The 19,563-nt window shown below is 31.7% G+C and overlaps 1 protein-coding gene across 1 annotated transcript in view; it reads left to right on the top strand.

The window, feature by feature from the left end:
* The window catches only part of LOC127706385 (uncharacterized), a 46,178-nt gene that overhangs the window by 20,160 nt on the left and 6,455 nt on the right, over positions 1-19,563 (top strand). Inside the window, exons 6-14 of the mRNA XM_052210965.1 lie at positions 3,435-3,524; positions 4,978-5,067; positions 8,716-8,808; positions 10,648-10,740; positions 11,629-11,721; positions 12,905-12,997; positions 13,382-13,474; positions 15,226-15,664; positions 16,236-16,308. Of these exons, the coding sequence (XP_052066925.1) occupies positions 3,435-3,524; positions 4,978-5,067; positions 8,716-8,808; positions 10,648-10,740; positions 11,629-11,721; positions 12,905-12,997; positions 13,382-13,474; positions 15,226-15,664; positions 16,236-16,287 (1,136 nt within the window). The 3' untranslated portion in view covers positions 16,288-16,308. The remainder of the gene's footprint in view (positions 1-3,434; positions 3,525-4,977; positions 5,068-8,715; positions 8,809-10,647; positions 10,741-11,628; positions 11,722-12,904; positions 12,998-13,381; positions 13,475-15,225; positions 15,665-16,235; positions 16,309-19,563) is intronic.

Genomic DNA, 19,563 nt, shown 5'->3' with positions numbered 1-19,563 from the left:
TCAAGTGTAAGTCAGAGTTATTTAACTGAAAAACGGGGATGGGTCTTTTCTCATAGATTTATCCTTATATCACATTCTACATGTTGTACTCAAATGTAAATTGTGATCAAAATCACTATTTTATTATTAAATACTACCATTCTGCCCTAGATAGCATTTTGCATCGTGCAAACTGTATATTTCTCGGTATTAAAGATCTGAACTTAAAAGCTTGCTGATATTATGTTAGCCAAAGTGAACTCCGTCTAGATTGAAGTTACTTTACTTTTCTGTCATCATCGTTTCGTCACATAATAGTAAAATGTTTCCTAGTATCTGCAATTCAAAGATGCAATTCTTAACTCACATTTCTGAAGCCTAAATGTACACCAGAGTGATTTAAATTTAGGTTCATATTGTTGTTTTTCGATTGTTTGATATACGTCATGTTTTATGATTGTAAATTATCTTTTATTTCACATGATTGTATAACTAATTTTGTACCTGATTACATGACAAAGCCATTTGGGTAAATATGATTCATGTTACCTTAATTCTACGTTTCCTGATTGGTTTGTCTGTCTAGGGATGTATAGCCATTCAAGGTCGTTAAAAACTCCCATAATCATGTCTGTCTAGCATAAAAACGAAGTTTGCCGGTTGGTTGTCTAAAGCATCTGCGATCTAGCTGTGATCAGGAACTGTGCTGTCAAACATACTAAACTAGTCCACCTTTGAATAGTTTAGGCAAATTTAGACGAAAAAAAAATACATCTTTGATAAACATTTTCTTGTCCTTTTTTTCATGTTTGTCAGCTGTAAGTAAAATGTGCTGCAACGCAGTATTTCAACTAAACTCTTCATAAGCCTAGTACTGACATGCTTTATAACAAACTATTCTAATATTGTCCATTTATAGATTTAGAAAATATTTTAAAAAACTGAGGTTTCATCTCTCTCAGGCAAAGTTAAACTTTCATGGATTTGGCTATTATTTTTAGGTCCTTATTTGGTCATACAGATTTTTTGTACTGTTTCGGATCTTATACATCCTTGACTTTCAAATATTCGGCATTGAGCTTTCCATATGAAGGTTATTCCAGAAAATCGCTTCTTCGGAAGCATTAAATAACTTAAGTGTTATCTTTCTTTTTTACAAACGTTTCAAACTTTGATGAGGATTTTCGAAAATAGTGTGGCTGCTTGTGTTAAATCTTAGTCATTTCATACAGAAACGAAAGTCTCTGTCACCACCAATTGTCCATATTCATCCGTTATCAAATATTTAACATTCATAATTGCAACAAACTTTTAAATGATCTTAATCATGAATTGTTGCTGTATATTCTTTTCAAAATTGCTTTCGATTACTACTACTACTACTACTACTACTACTACTACTACTACTACTACTACTACTACGTTGTCAAATAACTTATTTTGTAGCTGCCTTTTTTTGCTACAAACGGACAAAGCATCCTTATTATAACAAATATGTTGTTTATACAGCTCTTTGATTATGATATGATTGATGTTAACCTATTGTCCATAAGAACAGATTTATTTAAAATGATCAATTTCACATTGTATTAGTTTCTTTTTTTTTATCAATCATTTGATACGTACTAATTTATAAACTGATGTTGATATACATTCATAAACACATATGACTTGGCATTATGTCGATACATATATTTTGCATTTCACAGAGGTGTGCTTTTCTGAAACTATTGATAACGCCTTACCAATGGAGATTTTCTTATTCGTATTTTCATCAAAGAAAACATGGTCAATTTATTAGTTAAGATAGGACTAAAACTTTTTTTGAGTAACCCCGAGTTCTCTTAAATTGGCTATATGTGTCTTTTGTCATTTTGTTAAATGTGTTTTATGTTCAGTACCAGTCAGTTTAGTCGCACTCTTGTCAATTGTTTTTATTATGTGATATAATGTTGTACTGTTACACATTGTCCCAGATAAGTGTTATGATTGAGTGTTTAAACGAATTGTTAAGGAACCTGTAGTCAAGTTGCTGTTGATCATAACTTATTACCATAGTGATTGCATTTAATTCAATATTATCATTAGTTTAATTCAGACAGTGATTTTCTTTTGTTTCATATTTTGTTATATTCCGGCATATTGTATCGCTAACTTTACAGTATGTAGTTTGCACATTGATGAATGTCATACGATAACATGTAGTTGTCATTGTTCCTTAGTTTTTTGTGGATAGATATCTCATTTGCATTTCACACCTCACCTCCTTATTTTTTAAAGTAATGTTTTTCCCTTTTTGTTTTCTAGAATCTCTCTTTCATTGATGTTAGCAATACTCATTTATGCTACGACATTAACATTCGAACTGGTAACCTTTATGGTTTGTTTCATAATGGCATCATTTTCAGAACTCATTCGTCGTGGCATTGTATCCGTTATCATGAAAACATTATATATATATTACAAACGACGGATAGTAAACGATAATTTCATATTAAATGATAAGATATGATCAGAGTCAGTATTTAGCCCTTGAAATTAAAAAAAAGTAAAGTATTCCAGCTTTCCATTATAATGTTACTTTTATTGATAAACGACCAATACATATTCTTATAGTTTGATATCTACATCTATGCGTAGGAACTATTTGTTTTAAATATGTACTACTTTCCGGTATGTTTTTTTTAACCGGGCCCGAGCTAATGGTGTTACAACTTACAAAGTCTACCCTGATTATTTTCCTATACATACTTTATTTCCTTCCTAGTTATCTAACACATATATATATCGATGTTCCCCGTGGTTGTCTTAATGCTCGTATTGTTTTTGCACGCTTCATTGTGATTGTCGGGCTAAATTATAACAGTCAATGTTTGATTTCTTTACCAGATTCATTTTATTGATATTACTCCATGGGTTACATCTTCAATTCACATTTGTGTAGTGATCGTCAGTTTGCAATGAATTCTGCTCAAACCGGCGTTAATGGCCATCTTAAACTTGCAGTGAGATGAGAATTTTTGTTCCTTGTTGAAGGCCTCACTATGACTTTTGGCAATCATACCACATCTTCTTTAATAAATGAGAATCTTTCCTTTTCGAAAGTGTTCTTAGTGTAGTCTTCTAAACTACAATTCACATGGACAAATTGTGCAATTAAATTATCGTTTCTAATGTAGGTACTCTTAATCCTTCCGTTATAAAACTAATATCAGTATCACATAATCTTTTACAGCATTGGTTTTACCTGTTCTGCTTTGAAAGTAATATCGGACATAAGAAATCCATTATTTCTTTATTAAAATATGTTGTGTCATCTTGTTTTACTTTTTAATTTATGTTATTTGTTTGATTTGATGCGTTTCCATCATAATAAAGTTTGATAAAGTTGCTAGTCCATACTTATCTAAAACCTGCATACACGGTATTCTGTGAATATGTTTTTTGTTTTCCAGGACCGTTGATAGGAATTTGTCTACTTGTGATAGTTTTTATAACTGTGGTTGCAGTGATTGTTGTGTGCAAGAAATCAAGGACCAAGCACAGTAAGAAATATCATTATCATAATTTTTATATTTAATTTGTGAAAAAAGAAAATGCATCTCCAATTCATGAACATCCTTTCGAGTTAATTGTTTTATGCACTTCGAAATTGAGAAAGAAGCAAAACACCATTTACTCATCTTTAGTTTTCCACATTTAAAGATTCAAGTGACAACAAATGTGATTGAAACAAGTATATGACAATTACACTTTATGAATTATATGCATACGAAGCGGTGTTTAGCATTTACCTTCAGGACTGCTCAAATCTTAACATTTCAATCCAAACATTAAAAAAACGGTCAATATGTTGATTTGTTTTAATCAAATGAAAATCGGTTTCTTTCGTCCTGTTAACATAATATATTATATTGCTTCTTTGCTATTAACTACATCGTTCATGATATAAAATATGGTTTTATAAAAATTAAGCAATTCGGGTTTTTTTCCTCGAATTATCTGATATTTTCAAAACATGTACAATGGACGTCACTTAAAAGTTCAACGGAAAACTTACGATGGTAATTAACTTAAATAGAAACGTGGGTGTATATCAACCAGACAGAATCACAACGACAAAAGGATCAGAAGGCGTATAGAGATATACATACAGCCTCTTCTGAAATATAGTTTTTGTATACAGTTGCAAGCTGTAGGTCTACGGGTGTCTTAAAAAAATGTTGTGAATAAATCTAATAAGAAATAGCACAAATAAAAGACAACATCTTACAATGTTCTTGACTTAGGCAAAAGCACATGATTGAGCATTTACTAACATGTTTATCCCCACCACATTAGTTTTGTACTTACACAAAACCTGTTATCTAGTGGTTGTCGTTGGTTGCTATCGACTATATTTGTTTTTCGGTTATTATTTTTGAATACATTGTAAATCAGGCCGTTGTTTTTCTCTCTTGAAGTGTTTCACATTTGGCCGTTTCGGGGATTTTTCTAAAAAAAAAACATTACATAAACTTATGCCGTCCTAAACTCTATTATCAAAACAGTTGAAATGCAGGAAACAATGTTTGACGTTTTCTTGATAATACTTAATTTCTTCACTGCTACACATAGAGTAATTTAACTAGCTTCGTTGGAAAAAAGAAACAAACGATCTGCTAAATAATCAAATCTTTCTTTGTATATCAACGCTATGGCGTTGTGGAAGTGATGATATTCGTTACGTTAATATTTACCAATAGATTTTAGAATTTTGTTAGGACAAGGCATAAATATGATAAAAGGTAATTAAAAAAATACTAGCTATCTGTGTAAGTGTTAAAATGCCAATTTTCAAATATGGGTGGCATTGTTTAATACGAAGCGTTACAGTATCAAATTATATAAAACAGCTATTGTTATCAAGGTGGAAAAGCGAAAACAATCTTTGGGTTATTTTCTGCAAATATAACACATGTCGTACAAAATTAGTTGTTTATTCTCAATTTATTGCAGATATGAAACCAGTTCTTCACAGGCAAGAAGAGGCTACACCGTTATGTTCCAACATCTCTCAGTCTAGAGAAGATCTACAAAGTTTAAAAGGTAAATTCAAAGCTAACAATGTATGTCTTAGTTTATAATATTATTTGTCTGTATTGGTGCTGCAAAAAACAACGAAACAACTGAGAATCAGTCCTAATTATGCTAATTTACAAAATACAAAGTGATACTATATTATACAAAACAGTTACAATGTAATCCTTTAACATGGTGGGAAAGCGGATACAGCGTTTGTTTTCCTGTGAATATGGCAAATGTTTTATAATTGAGTGGTTAATGCTCAACTTATTGCTGATGATATGACGTTAGATCTTCACAAACGCGAAGAGGCTAAACCTATATGTTTCAACATCTAACAGCCTTGCAAGGGTCTACAAAGTTGAAATGGTCGACTTTTGTGTAGCAGAATCTGCCTTCCCTTCCGGAGTACCTGATATCACCCCTGGTTTTTGCTTTTTTTGGTAGTGTTCGTGTTGCTCAGTCTTTTAGTTTGCTATGTTGTGTTTTGTGTACTGTTGTTTTGGCATAGTTTCGTGTACGCTGTATTCTCTACTCTAATTTCTAATTTTGAGTACATAAAGGAGTATACTCAGAGCATCTCATCCCGAATCACCAGATGAAATAAACTGTTCGACTGCATTACTATTCCGAGGACAATACCTTACTAAACATTCATCCTCGTGTCGACATGTCCCTCAGAAAGACTAATACATTTTAGTATACTTTATATCAAAATGCCAGATTTTAATTGGTTAATACGAGGGAGATCAATTACTCTATCCCATGGCAAATATTCTGTTACCCTTCACGGAGACGCTTGATTACTTGTGCGCTTTATTAAATACGGATGGTTGTTATGTACAAGACGTCATAGTTTATTGCTTTGAATTTAAAATTTAATAGACAGTTATAACAGAACATTCTGTATAATAAATTAAATAAAACATATCTGAGAGGGTAATAAAGCAGTTTGTTACCTCTCGAAAAGAAATTGTCAACCTTGGCTTTGCCTCAGTTGACAATATTTTCTCGGGGTAACAATTTGCTCTATCATCCTCTCAGCTATGTGTTATTTATATAGTATATTACCCAACTAGTCTAGGAATAGCGGTTATCCATAGACTTATTCAAACCTCTAGTTAAAGTAGAGTCTCCGTACTGCTGGATAAATAAATCAGCAGCTTCGCCCAGTTGGAACTGGAAATTCTGGAAATATCAAACATACCTTCAGTAACCAGTGACGGTTCAAATTTCCTACCTTCTTGTGTATAACCTACCTATTGTATTGATCATTAATATGTTTTCGTCCTTAATATGCATAAAATATTTACCATTGGATATTCAGCAAGCAACAATTAACCAATCTATATATTCTACAAAAGGACTTTCATGCATCGTTGTGACATTGTAAATGAAAATTGCCTTCGGCCTAACATTTTATCAAATCTGCATGAGCCAATCTTTTATTATTTTATGATATATTTGATTTGAGGTTCAACGTAGACCTTGAGTATAAGACAGTTGTCATATCTGTAAGACCCAATGAATCAATTTTGACAATGGCTAATAAGCAGATTTGCTGGTGTACTTTAAAAAATATTGATTTGCCTTTCAACAATGATAACTGCGTTTGGCAAATCCTACTTAACAACACTACATAATGAAATATGTATTTTTTTCAAAATAAAACGCTCACAAGCAAACAGTGTTACCTATCATATCTTAAATACAAACGAGAAGTATCAGGATATTTTCCACTTTTTTCCAACTGTGACTACATATTCTTTAATACATGTTTGAGTTTTTTAAGTTGTTGGGTAATTGTCTCTTTTATATATATTCTGCATATCATTTTACTCATACATGCTACGCTTATAAAATATGAAAAATTTGATTGATCATTTTTTCCGTCAGATAAGTAATCTTTAGAGGGTTTTATAAACGTTTATTTCCATATGGTAGATTGAATTTAGAAGATTTATCAAGCATAATTCAAAATGTAGCAATTCTCCAATCCTAAAATCGGATATATGTTTAAAACTGTCAGGCATTAGATTGTTCCCATTTCTATTCTTAGAAACATTTGCGAAAAATATTTAATAGTTATCAAGTCATAATTAGGGTAAAAATAAATCAAAATGTATCATTTCCTGGAAGCTTGTTAGGATTAAGTTTATGTTTGATTTGTAAACCAATTACCTGATGTAAATAATTTTAATCATGGTGATTGATGATGAGTTTGTAAAACAGCGAAACACCATATTATACATGTAAACCCTATAAACCCAATTCCCAACTGTCACAGTTGATTTCGACTAACGTATATGTATTATTTCTGTTTTGTTTTTTGTTATTGTATTAGTGAACTTAAAATACATATCCTTTTATCCATAACAGACTTTAGAAACTGCTACTGACTGGCATAAAGATGAACAACAAATCCCAAATGATAGAAATGTTTCAAGTTGTCGTAATGGTCAGTTGTCGAATGAGGTTACAGATGTGGGACATGCAAGAGCATTTCACACAACTCACATGTGCTAATATGACTTCCGAAATAAGCAATTCTCTTCCGCTTATTATTCTTAAATCAATGAAGATATTGCAGTATATTTATGAAGCAAAATTCACAACAGAGAGCAAGAAAATAATTAAAAACATCTCTTAATAGATTTTATAACATTTCTTTTTTTTTCAAAATATCTTCGAGTGTTGTAAAAAGTAAAATAACAAACATACCGAACTCCAAGGAAATTCAAAACGGAAAGTCCTTTATCAAATGGCAAAATCAAAAGCTCAAACACATAAAACAAATGGAAAACAACTGTCATATTCCTGGCTTGGTACAGGCATTTCCTTATGTAGAAGATGGTGGATTAAACCTGGTTTTATAGCTAGCGAAACCTCTAACTTGTAAAAGACCATATTAAATATTGTTTATCTTTGGTTCTTATAGTGATTCTGACAGTACGTTCCTGTAGTTTCGAGGAATAGGTGATATTTGGTTCTCACCTTGATTCTGACATTACTTTGCAAATAGCTTCCAAGTATAGTTGGTATTGGGTTTTTATGTGCATTCGAAAATTACTTTAATTTGCAAATAGTTCCCAACTGCAAATATAGTTTAACATACTAGAACAATATACAAAAAAAATCACTTCTTCCTTTCTTATTAACCAGTATTCATATTTAAAGCCTGAAATTCAGAGTAATTCTGTCACAAAACTCAACCAGGAGATAAAACGAAATAATTTAATTCATCTTTAAAAAAATAGTATCAAAGTTACAATGTATGGTGATCATAAATAAATAAATAGAATTATATTTATAGGTCGGTTATTTTGTGATCAGACACCTCTGGAACCTAGATCTGAGACATAAACAAGTCTTTTTGTGATTTACAGAAGTTTAATTAAGTATTATGATAACTCAGAGAAGTAAAGTTCTGTATTTTAATGAAAAATTTGGGACTGTTCTAAGTTAAGAAATGACAGACTTGTAATATGTCAATTCATGTTTTCTCGAAACAAGATGAAATCAATGTATTTGACTTTGTGGCTCAAATACAACATCTATGACAAAAAACGTGTCTGAAAATTTAAAAAGACCAAAGCTATCCAAAAGTAGCGATCTTAATATTGATGAGTTACTATGAATAGTTCATTTATAATTACAATTTAACTGTTACAGTTGCGACGGGTCCAGAAATTCATACTCAGGTCGAGAAGCACGTTATCGGAATGGAAAATGATCAGACTAACAAAATTGTACAAGAATCAGAAGGTAAATATTTTCTTAAATCCATCATGAATATATGATGAAAACACAAACAGATTCGGCCAGATGTACAACCTCCATAGTTGTATTTTGTAAGCATAAAGATACATAAAATGACTGCAACAGGTTTGATAATATCTTCGAAATCTAAATTCATTTAAGAAATACAAACGATAATTGTCCTTACACACAAAACAGAAACATATTCAGGTATGTTGAGAGTACAAACTAAAAAACAAAGAAAGGACATATTTACACTCTTTACGATTCACCAAGAGTGCTTTTATAGGAGCATGTATTGCAGTGAATATAATAATACATTGTCATCCCATTTTATGCTTTAAGTAGCTGATTGAAATGTAATGTGTACCCGAAATATCTTTTTTTTCTAAATTGGCGTTACAGGACAGCCTTTTATAGATTCTTTGTAGTGTCGGCGTTCTCAAATTCCTGAATTCAAGCACTGAGAATATGTTTTGACACGTAGCTTTCGCCGGTGTATGACATTAAGCCATCAGAACATACTGAATCAACCCATTGGACAGTTACTTAAGTCAACATTATCTTCAGAAAGTACATTGAAAACGGAATACCGACCCCTTAAATGCCGGCTTTCATTTAAGGATTATACGAACACCAAGTAACATAGATGATCTACTATAATCTTCAACCATTGACTACAATACCAATCACTGCACCTCAGACGTCATTTACTTGATAATTTCACAATGTCAACATTTAAGTAAGAAAAGTACAAGGAACCATTATGTCATAACTGAGCTACTTAACAATGTGAAATCGTCTAAAAGGCAAATACTGATAATGGGTTATTTATGTACCAATGTACTCAATATTGAGACATTCTCAATACCAACAGTCGTATCATCTGTAATTACTTCGATTCTGACATTTCAACTTAAGAGTGTATCGCGTGGCGGATGTTGCATGCATATCATTGGACGCTTACGCTGTCGACACAATTGGTCTCTTTCCTTTGGGGGTTCATGTTTTAACCAGCTTTTGTTTGTGATCTTAATTTGTATCATCTTAATAGATTTATATATTTTAAACTTCTGTTTCCTAAAATTACTCAAGTACGAAAGGGTACACGTATTAAGTCAATATCCTTGAGTATGTGTTTGCTTATCATATATATGTGATAACTGCAATATTCAACAGATAATATCAATAAGATAATCGAATTTGACAGCCAAAAACAAAGTTGGTCGTTTTGATTTTCCACTTTCCTTCACAAGAATCCCAAGTAACTTCAAACCTACACAAGTGCTAAAAAACAGATTTAATAATATTCAAAGGAAACTGTATCACAAAGATAATCGTAGTTGTCACTAAGCTTTTTTAATAAAGCAAAGCTCGAATGGTCTGTTTTATTTTGGCCATAAATTGCGATTGAGGCTTATGAAGCAATAAATGAATAATGAATATAAGATCCACTTTTGTTACACATTTACATTTTTACAACATGTTTATTAATTTTATCCTGGTAAGGAATGTAAATTTTTATAAGAAGAACGTTTGCTAAAGAAATCATTCTTTTTCCTAAACCGTTTAATAAGCTGTTAATGACGTCTTTACACTAAATCCATTGGATGTTATGTTTGAAATGTGGGGTAATGTTTTACGATTATTGGGTATGAGTAAATATCCCTTTTGTTCGCCAAAATTGCAACTGAACTATTTTTTAAATCCTCTTCAAGTTTAAATGATGATTTCCATACATCGAAACATCTGACCCATGGGTCTTTTTAGAAGTCCATATAAGAAAAATAAATCAGTTATATCATTGATAAGTTGTTATAAACAATTTTAATTTCACAATTACAGAAGAATTAGCTCCTCAAATAAACAATCAGGGAGTTAAATACATTATAGGGAAAGAAAGTACTCAAGCTAATGATATTATACAGAAATCAGAAGGTAAATATTTTTACAAATGTTGAGCCTTAAATTGTTTTACTTTCATTTCTTTGCTTTCAATCTAGTCTGTATATTTGAAATTGATTATATATTGCAAGATGAAATAAGGTGGTATGTTGAATTAATTGATTAATGATATAGTTAAATCCCAAGCAACGACAGTGTGGTTGGTAAAATGTTTTCTGTCCGTCCGGTGTCCATCCGATTGTCATTCTGTTTTTATATACTTATCAAATTGAACGAAAATTTCCACTTACCGAAGTCACGGAAGAGTTTTTTAATAACACGGAAATCCATATACATATACATTCTTGTCTCATTTTATCAAATACTCCTCAACTTTCAATGCAGTTTCCACTCATAAAAGCCGTGGTTAAAAATAAATATAAGGGTATTGTTTTATTGCAATTTGCAAACTAAAGAAATCATTTGCAACAAGGGATGTATCTCCCTCATGTGTAGCTTTGATTTCTTGTTCAGAATTTGGTAATACTTTTGATCCGTTTTAATAACATCACCTCTATAACGTTTCTATAAGATTTGGTTTTCAAAATTGTGGTCTTGAGCATCTCCGATGAGACATACATTTTCAAGCCGTGTATCTGAAGTGGTAAAATGAATACCGTTTAATGCGATGACTCGATAATCCAAAAAATCTGAAATCATGGACCATTTGTTTTTCAATTGTGGGGTTTGTATAAATACCCCTTGTTTTAGACTAAATAGTAACTAAACTTCTTTTCAGATCATCTTCAAGTTTTAATGATATCCACTCTTCGAAACATCTAAAACTTATATTATTTTAGAATTCCATATCAATAAATCTTAGTTATGATATTGATTAGTTGCTTTTAACCTTTAATTTATAATTACATTTTACAATTGCAGACGAAATAGCTCTTCAAATGAATAATCATGGAGAAAAACACGTTATCGGAGAGGAAAGTACACAAGCTAATGGAATTGACCAGAAATCAGAGGGTAATATGCTAACAAATGTTGAGCATTTGTATGTTTCACTTTTAATTTCTTGATCTCCAGTAATAAATTTCAAAACAATGTGGTTTGTTGAGCTCTTAGATGAATAGTTTAGTTACACGCTAAGTAACGACGTTGTGGTATGTAATAGTTGCTGTTCCGTTCTTAAGTCTATTCGATCATTAAGTCATTCTTCATCTTTTTTTCTGCCATGCTAGCGCCTTTATTAATTGCCAGATCCTGTTAAAATTGGAATTAAGGTTTCCACCCAGCAAAACCAACAATTTTTGAGGAGGGAGACTTGTTAAAGTATTCTTTATTAATTCTTGTCGCCTTGAAAAGTTTTCATTTTTTATTTATCCTCATCCAATTTGAATGAAAATTTCAACTGACCTAAACTATGTGGGAGTTTGATGAACCGGAAAATCTGAATGAGATACATTGGTGGGAGGGTATAAATATCGCATATTAGTTCTTGTTGCCAACTGAGCTTTCATTTTTTCTGAGACCTTCTTCAAATATGTAAAAAGGTGTCCCCTCATCAAGCAAAACATTGAATGAATTCCATAACAAAATAAATGTTAAAAGGTGGACCCTTTTGCTTGGGGGTATTTATTAAGGAAGAGGGACTTGTTACAATATCCCATGTGCATTCTAGTCATTTTGATAGTTCCTTTATTTTTTATCAAATTCTCTTCAATTTTCAATGAAGTTTTCACTCATCAAAATCGAGGATGAAAATAAATGACATGAATACAAAGATATGGTCAATTGAAATGTGCTGTTGTCACTAAGGAAATCATTTTCAATTGCGGAATGTTTCTCCCTTGTAAATAGCTTTGATTTCTTGTCCGGGTATGGCAATATGTTTGGTCTTATTTATAATAGTAGCTCTGCAACGTTTCTTTAAGGTTTCGGTTTTCAAAAATTTTGGACTCGAGCATCTCTAATTAGACATAAGTTTTCGAAACGCGATATTTTCGATTGTGGGGTTTCAATACATATCCCTTTTCTTCGACGAAATAGTAACTTATCTATTTTACAGATCATCTTCTAGTTTGAATGATGATGACATCGAGACATTTAATCAAAAAGTGGGGGTTTTTTTTCTATAAAAAAAAAACAGTTATGATATTGATAAATTGCTATGAACAGTTAATTCACAATCACAATTTTACATTTATAGACGAATTAGCTCCTCATAGGAATAGTCAGGGTGAAAAATACGTTATCAAAGAGGAAAGTACTCACGCTAATGAAATTGTACAGAAATCAGAGGGTAAATATGTTTACAGATTTTGAGCCTTTGTTTGTTTCACTTTTATTTTCTTGATTTCCAATAATAGCTTCAAAATAATGTGGTTTGTTCAGCTTATTGATAAATAGTTTAGGCACACCCTAAGCAACGACGTTGGGGTTGATAAAATGTTTTTGTCCCGTCCGTAATATGATGGCTCGAAATTCTGAAAGGAGGGATCATTTTTTTATTGTGGGGTTTGTATAAAAATCCCTTTAATTTTTCGCCAAAATCGCAACTTCGTTACTTTTCAGATCCTCTTCAAGTTTGAATGATGATTATCACTCATCGAAACATATTATTCAATTATGATATCGATTCATTGCAACAACCAGTTAATTCAAAATTACAACTTTACAATTGTAGACGAGTTAGCTCTTCAAATGAATAATCATGTGGTGGAGAACGTTATCAGAGAGGAAAGTACACAAGCTAATGAAATTTTACAGCTACCAGAAGGTAATTTTTATAATAATTCTCTAATGAATTGGATATGCTGAATGAAACCATTTAAGCGTTTTGGCAGATTCAGCTTCATCAGAACGCTCAAACCAAACCCTTCGAAAGCTACAGATGTATAAATACCCCCACGACGTAAGGAAATGGGCCTACAATACACTTACATTTATGTAGTTGGCAAGATATATAACACCCATTCTATTTTAGCATAAAGAAATATTAACAAACTCATCATAGATACCAGGATTAACATTTTGTACGCCAGACGCACGTACTGTCTTCAAAGACTCATCATTGATGCTCTTATCAAAATATTTAACAAGGTCAAACAAAGAACGAATATGAAGAGCATCTAAAACACAAAATTCCGAAAGGTTTTGGCAAAAATAGGTGAGGTAATCTATTCCTTGGTCGCAAATCACTAGTATCCAAGATCTTAGTTTTGTTAACATTTGTGATTGTAAATAAAAGAAAATAAAAAGGCCAAAAAAGTACGAAGTTGAATGGCATTCAGGACCTTAAATACATAAAGGCTTTGCCTAATAGCTATGGTAATCTATTCCTAGGGTAGAAAATCCTTAGTATTTCGAAATATTCAAAGTTTTGTGAACAGGTAATTTATAATAATGACCATATCAATGATGATGCATGTCAACACAGAAGTGCTGACTACTGGGCTGGTTTAACTCTCAAGGAGGAAACGTCCACCAGTAGTCGTATCGACCCAGTGGTTGTTAATAAACTCATACATACCAGGATTAAACTTGTGTACGCCAGACGCGCGTTTCGTTTACAAAAGACTCATCAGTTACGCTCGAATCAAAAACGTTTTAAAAAAGGCCAGATAAAGAACGAAGTTGGAGAGCATTATCAATATGCTTTCAACATGGTTCGATTATCTACTGCTGATTTATTTGAACTTTCAGTTGTGTTTAGAAATATAGTTTATCATCAAGACAAATTATGTAAGTCCTTACACGAAATTAAAACGAAATGGTATAATTGCAAATAAAAAGCCAAAACTCTTAAAAGTGAACTTGCATACACTGTACGACTGAATGAATGTGCTTGCATAGGAGTGTAAACTTATGCGACTATATTTCAACTTTTGTCTCCCTGTTTTATGCGTTTAATTTATAATCTTGATTTACTTTCTCCCCGTTTAACTTTCATCAAACATGTTTTATAGGACAGCCTTTTTTTAGATTAATGTAAACTAACTTTTTTTACAAACACTTCATTTCGATTTAATTTTTAATTGTCTTTATATAATAGAGTACACAAGTGTACTTATTCACGACGACTGATAGGTTAGTCATTATTTACTCGAGAAGTCGCGACAAATTATCCGTTAGCGGAATTAGTTGCTTGTGGTGTCAACCTTCTCAAATTCCTGCAGTCTGAACGTTAAGATACGACTTGACACGTAAACCTCTCTTCTTTAAGACATGAAGACAATGGAGCACACTGTTTGAAATGTACTTGATTCAATAAGCCATTACAAAATAAACCAAGGTTCGTTGTTATAGTCTTCTAATGATAAAAAGCGTTCCCGTTCGGTGAAAGTCCAAAACATGGAAAAGCAACCAAAAACGAGGGGATATCTTGAACAATATTTATTATAATTGCTGCGATCTTCGTTGATGTGTCATTGTTTCGGATTTTTTTTTTGTAGTTAAGCGTAGACAAACTATGTCGAATATTTTTGCACAAAGGTTGAATCCACTGTATAGTGTATTCTCTTTTTGCAGAAGAGTCGTACATTTATCATGTTAACTCGAAACAAAGGCCAAAATTACCCGCAAGACCATTTGATGCTGTGTTCGTAAATTTTGATGTCGACATTGAAAGAACGTGGGTCGAGAGAGTTGTGGATATGCTTGAGAAGATATATAACCTTAATTGTGGACTTATTGGCAGAGACTTTTTACTTGGTCTCCAAATGGGAAACAGCTTTCAATTTATTGAGAAGCATACGCCAGTTGTTGTAACCTTCTCAGAGAAGTCAGGCAGAATGCATACTACAATTAGAGATTTCGAAGATATTGAAAAATTGGTTGTGGTAATGGTGGAGGAATGTTCTCTTCCCATTGTTCGTACTAATATGAAATGTATTGACGCTACAAAGGATATAGAAATGTGGTTGGAACAACTGTTATATGCTTTACATTGCACAATAGATGTAAAAACGTATGTATCATTTTTGGTTTTTTTAGCAGACATTTATTCATTTACTTGTCTTGACATGTTATGACAGTACATTTAAGTTAACTGTGTAAATATGCCTAAAAAGAAATATAAGTTTTACGCCGTTGAGACAACAATTCAACGACTTAAACGACTTTAATTTAGAGGTCAACATATAAGTTCTTAGCCAATAGAAAAATGAATCGACAATATCAAGCGTCGAATCATGTAGTAAAACGATTTAACGACGATCACAAATCTGACATCAATATGTACATTATTATCATATTGAGAATACATAATTGTAATCTTTCATTCGACCCTTTGTCTTTGTGGTCGATATGTTGTAGAATATTTATTACTGCAAATGAATTAAAATAATGGAATGAAATTTCAGAAGATTGGTTGATCATCTTTTAAACATTTCAGTTGGTTCATTTTTGGAAAATTAGATAGGTCTCCATTACTGACGAATTGCTATTTTCGAAATTGTTAACAGAATTTTTTTCAGAGCACCAAACGATTCTCTTTGGACCATTCCAATTTTACGTGTCAATCTTTTTGTTTAACACAGCTTTAAAACAGGAAAAGATTCATTTGAAATAGGGATAGCTTTGAATGATTGAGGAGTTATTACTAGAAAAGCGGTAAGTATTTGGAAATTTTAACTCAAGTATTATCAACCTTAAACGTGTACAGAATATTGATACGATCCTGGGGTTTTTTTTTTCTCAAGTTGGCTGAAAATTTTGATACCTCATTACATTGAAATGATATAGCGTCCGCCATGAAGGTATATAATTGGGATATTTTGGATCTCAATTAATTAGTCTATACAACATTTAACAACTAAAATCAACCACTGGTTCTTAAAAATTATAATCTTGTAATTTTTAATTTTTTTTTTTGAAATAAACTTCCAAGATACAAAACTTTTTAAATGCTGAATTACTTAATATTTATTATTTATGAAATAAGTCATCATATTATATGTTTGTATGTTGTCTTTTTTTAAAATGAAAAAACGGTTTCGAAAAGATTATATTAAAACTTTTAAGGGAGTTCGCTTCTCAGTTTCAAAATAATAAGCTTTTTAAAACACTAGTTTATATTTATAGGGGATAAATAGAGGAATCAAAAGAGCAAAAAAAATATATAGGTCAAGGTGCTTGTTTTCGAGATATTAGCCATTGAAATTTTGGCGGGAAAATGTTCTCTCTTGACTTTTCATAGCTTTATCATTGACAAGTTTAAGTTCTCAAAAACTATTTGAAAATAATTAAAATTTTATAAGACTTTTACAGATGGCTTATCATTATACATGTAAAGGATTTATAAAAAAGAAAAATGGGTGTCAATGGGCAAATTTGTTTAAGGCATTCAAATGGATAAAACCAGAGGATTCCGAAAATCTGACAAAAATTCCAAAACATGACAAGCGAACATCCTTCAAAGCAATGAGTGAAATATTGGACATTTCGACAGACACCACATACCACAAACATCCGATTCCCCCGAACAAATAATAGGTAAAAACAATGACAAAAAACAGAGAACATCACAAGGGTCAGCTAGCCTGACTTGGTACAGACACACACTGTGATGGGTTAAACCAGTTTTAATTGCCCTCCCCCTCTACTTGTTTTGCATACCCAGACTGTTTATCGTGAAACTAAAGAACTTAATACAACACCTGCACAGTTGTGTAATCAATTTAGCAAGATATAATTGAAAACAGCGTAAAAATGTGCTTGCAACTGCTGGAAACTTGTTACAGTTTAAAAATAAGGAGATGTGGTATAGTTACCAATGAGACAACTTTCGACCAAAGGTCTGTGATATCTGAAGCGCTGTGAAAGTTTTGTTTGTGTTAACGCAAGGATACATTCAGTCAAGTCAGCTATATTATGACATATTTCAGAAAACAATAGTTTTGAAAATGCGACAAGAAGAACATCGCCATCTCAATTTTGTACCAATACCGTTATCTCTAAGAATTGATAATATTAACTACAAATAGAAATGATATTCAGCTGAATATTGTTTTTATTTTTTTTTTTTTTTTTGTAAATATATTTCTCTTACCCGATTTATCCTTTTCCTGACCTGTTGATTATTTTTATTTAATCAACGTGTAGTTTGTTTAATCTCAGTTCTTTATTGTCAATATTAGATTATGACGTCAAATTTTCTTGTTCTTCTTTGAAATTACCATTGTGACGTCATGAAAAAAGGCGACCCTGCCTGATGACGTCACATATAAAGAACACATCTTTTTTGCAGATCATTTGAAAAGAAGGATTAAATTTGTCTGTATATCGTCTAAAAATCATTAGAGAAACAGATTCCACCACCAAATCTCGTGCAAAACGATAATAATCCGCTCTCGACAGTTACATTTTAAATATTTAAAACGCTAGACGAGCCTCGCGTTTTAAACTTGAATATTTTACTGTCGCGAGTTGATAAAAATTGTATCACACTTGTTGCAGTGGTAGAATCTATATTTAAGGGCATACGATACAGTTTCGATCCCACGGTGAATTTTTTACGAAAATTTGCATACAAGCTATTTTTCACTTGGTCAATTCAAATATGTAATGAAAAATATACCTTCATGTGCTAATTTTAGAGATAAATGGTGTCGAAATTTAAGACATTTACCTAAAATGTTGGTTTCTTGGACATTTCTATTCTTTGGATAGAACTACTTAACTTTTTTGTTTCAAAAGATAAATACATGCGGATTTTTGTAAAACGATTTGGAATATCTTCTTTACAAAAGTATCTTCTTAATTTGTGTAACAATTCTTTGGATATAATTCATTTTTATTAAATTTTCATGATTTTAGAAAAAACCGGCATTTTTTGCTGTATATTTATCTAATTTAAAAAAAAAATCATTGGTGATTTTTTCATAAAAATTGGAATAAATAACCTTCATACAGTATCAAGTCAAATGTCATTTTAAAAAAGAGGGGTCCATGTACTCGTGTTCAAGCTAATGATAAAAATGCATATTTCATAAACTCTGGTTTTATCAACGAGTATTACTATTTTCCTTTAAAGAACATTAATAACGATAAAGAAAACGATTTGTATTTAGAGGTGCTCAGTCAGTACTCTTACGAATTCAGATTATTTGACGATATAAGCATTTTCATAACGAACAAAATTATTGTCAAGCAAGAAAGTTAAAGCCTTAATCATTTCCCGCAATAAATATCTTTTATAGCTACAGAAAAAAACGATTATTATTAAAACTTATTTAGTCAAGAGCAGCACATTTTAAATATTTTTTTTTTCGTTTTTCCGTATTTTACTAGTAACTAGAAAAAGTTGGTTTTTGCAGCTAACATTAACATACAGACTGGGGTTGATATTTTTTTTTTTTTAAATAAATGACTTTATATAGTCCCTACAATACTAAATGAGGAGACCTGTTTTCATTTGTCGCCACTACGATTGACAACAAATTTGTTATGTTTGGAGGACCTGTTTTTCAACAAACAATCGGCATTCCCATTGGAACCAAATGTGCCCCTTTTCTTGCCGACTTGTTCCTTTATTCATATGAGGCTGACTTCATACAGAAACTTCTTAGGAAGAAAGAAAAGAAGTTAGCAGTATCCTTTAACTTTACTTTCTGCTACATAGATGATGTTCTCTCACAAAATAATTCAAAATGTGGTGACTTTGTTGAACGCATCTATCCCATCAAACTTGCGATAAAGGATACAACAGATACAGTTAAGTCTGTCTGATATCTTGACTTACATCTAGAAATTGACAATGCGGGTCGTTTGAAAACAAATCTTTATGACAAAAGAGATGATTTCAGCTTCCCAATTGTGAACTTTCCATTTTTATGTAGCAACATTCCAGCAGCGCCTGCATACGGA

Source organism: Mytilus californianus, unplaced genomic scaffold (genome assembly GCF_021869535.1).
Source record: "Mytilus californianus isolate M0D057914Y unplaced genomic scaffold, xbMytCali1.0.p SCAF_6, whole genome shotgun sequence".
NCBI lineage: Eukaryota > Metazoa > Mollusca > Bivalvia > Mytilida > Mytilidae > Mytilus > Mytilus californianus.
The sequence above is the reverse complement of the archived record's forward strand: the minus strand, read 5'-3'. Positions and strand labels throughout refer to the sequence as shown.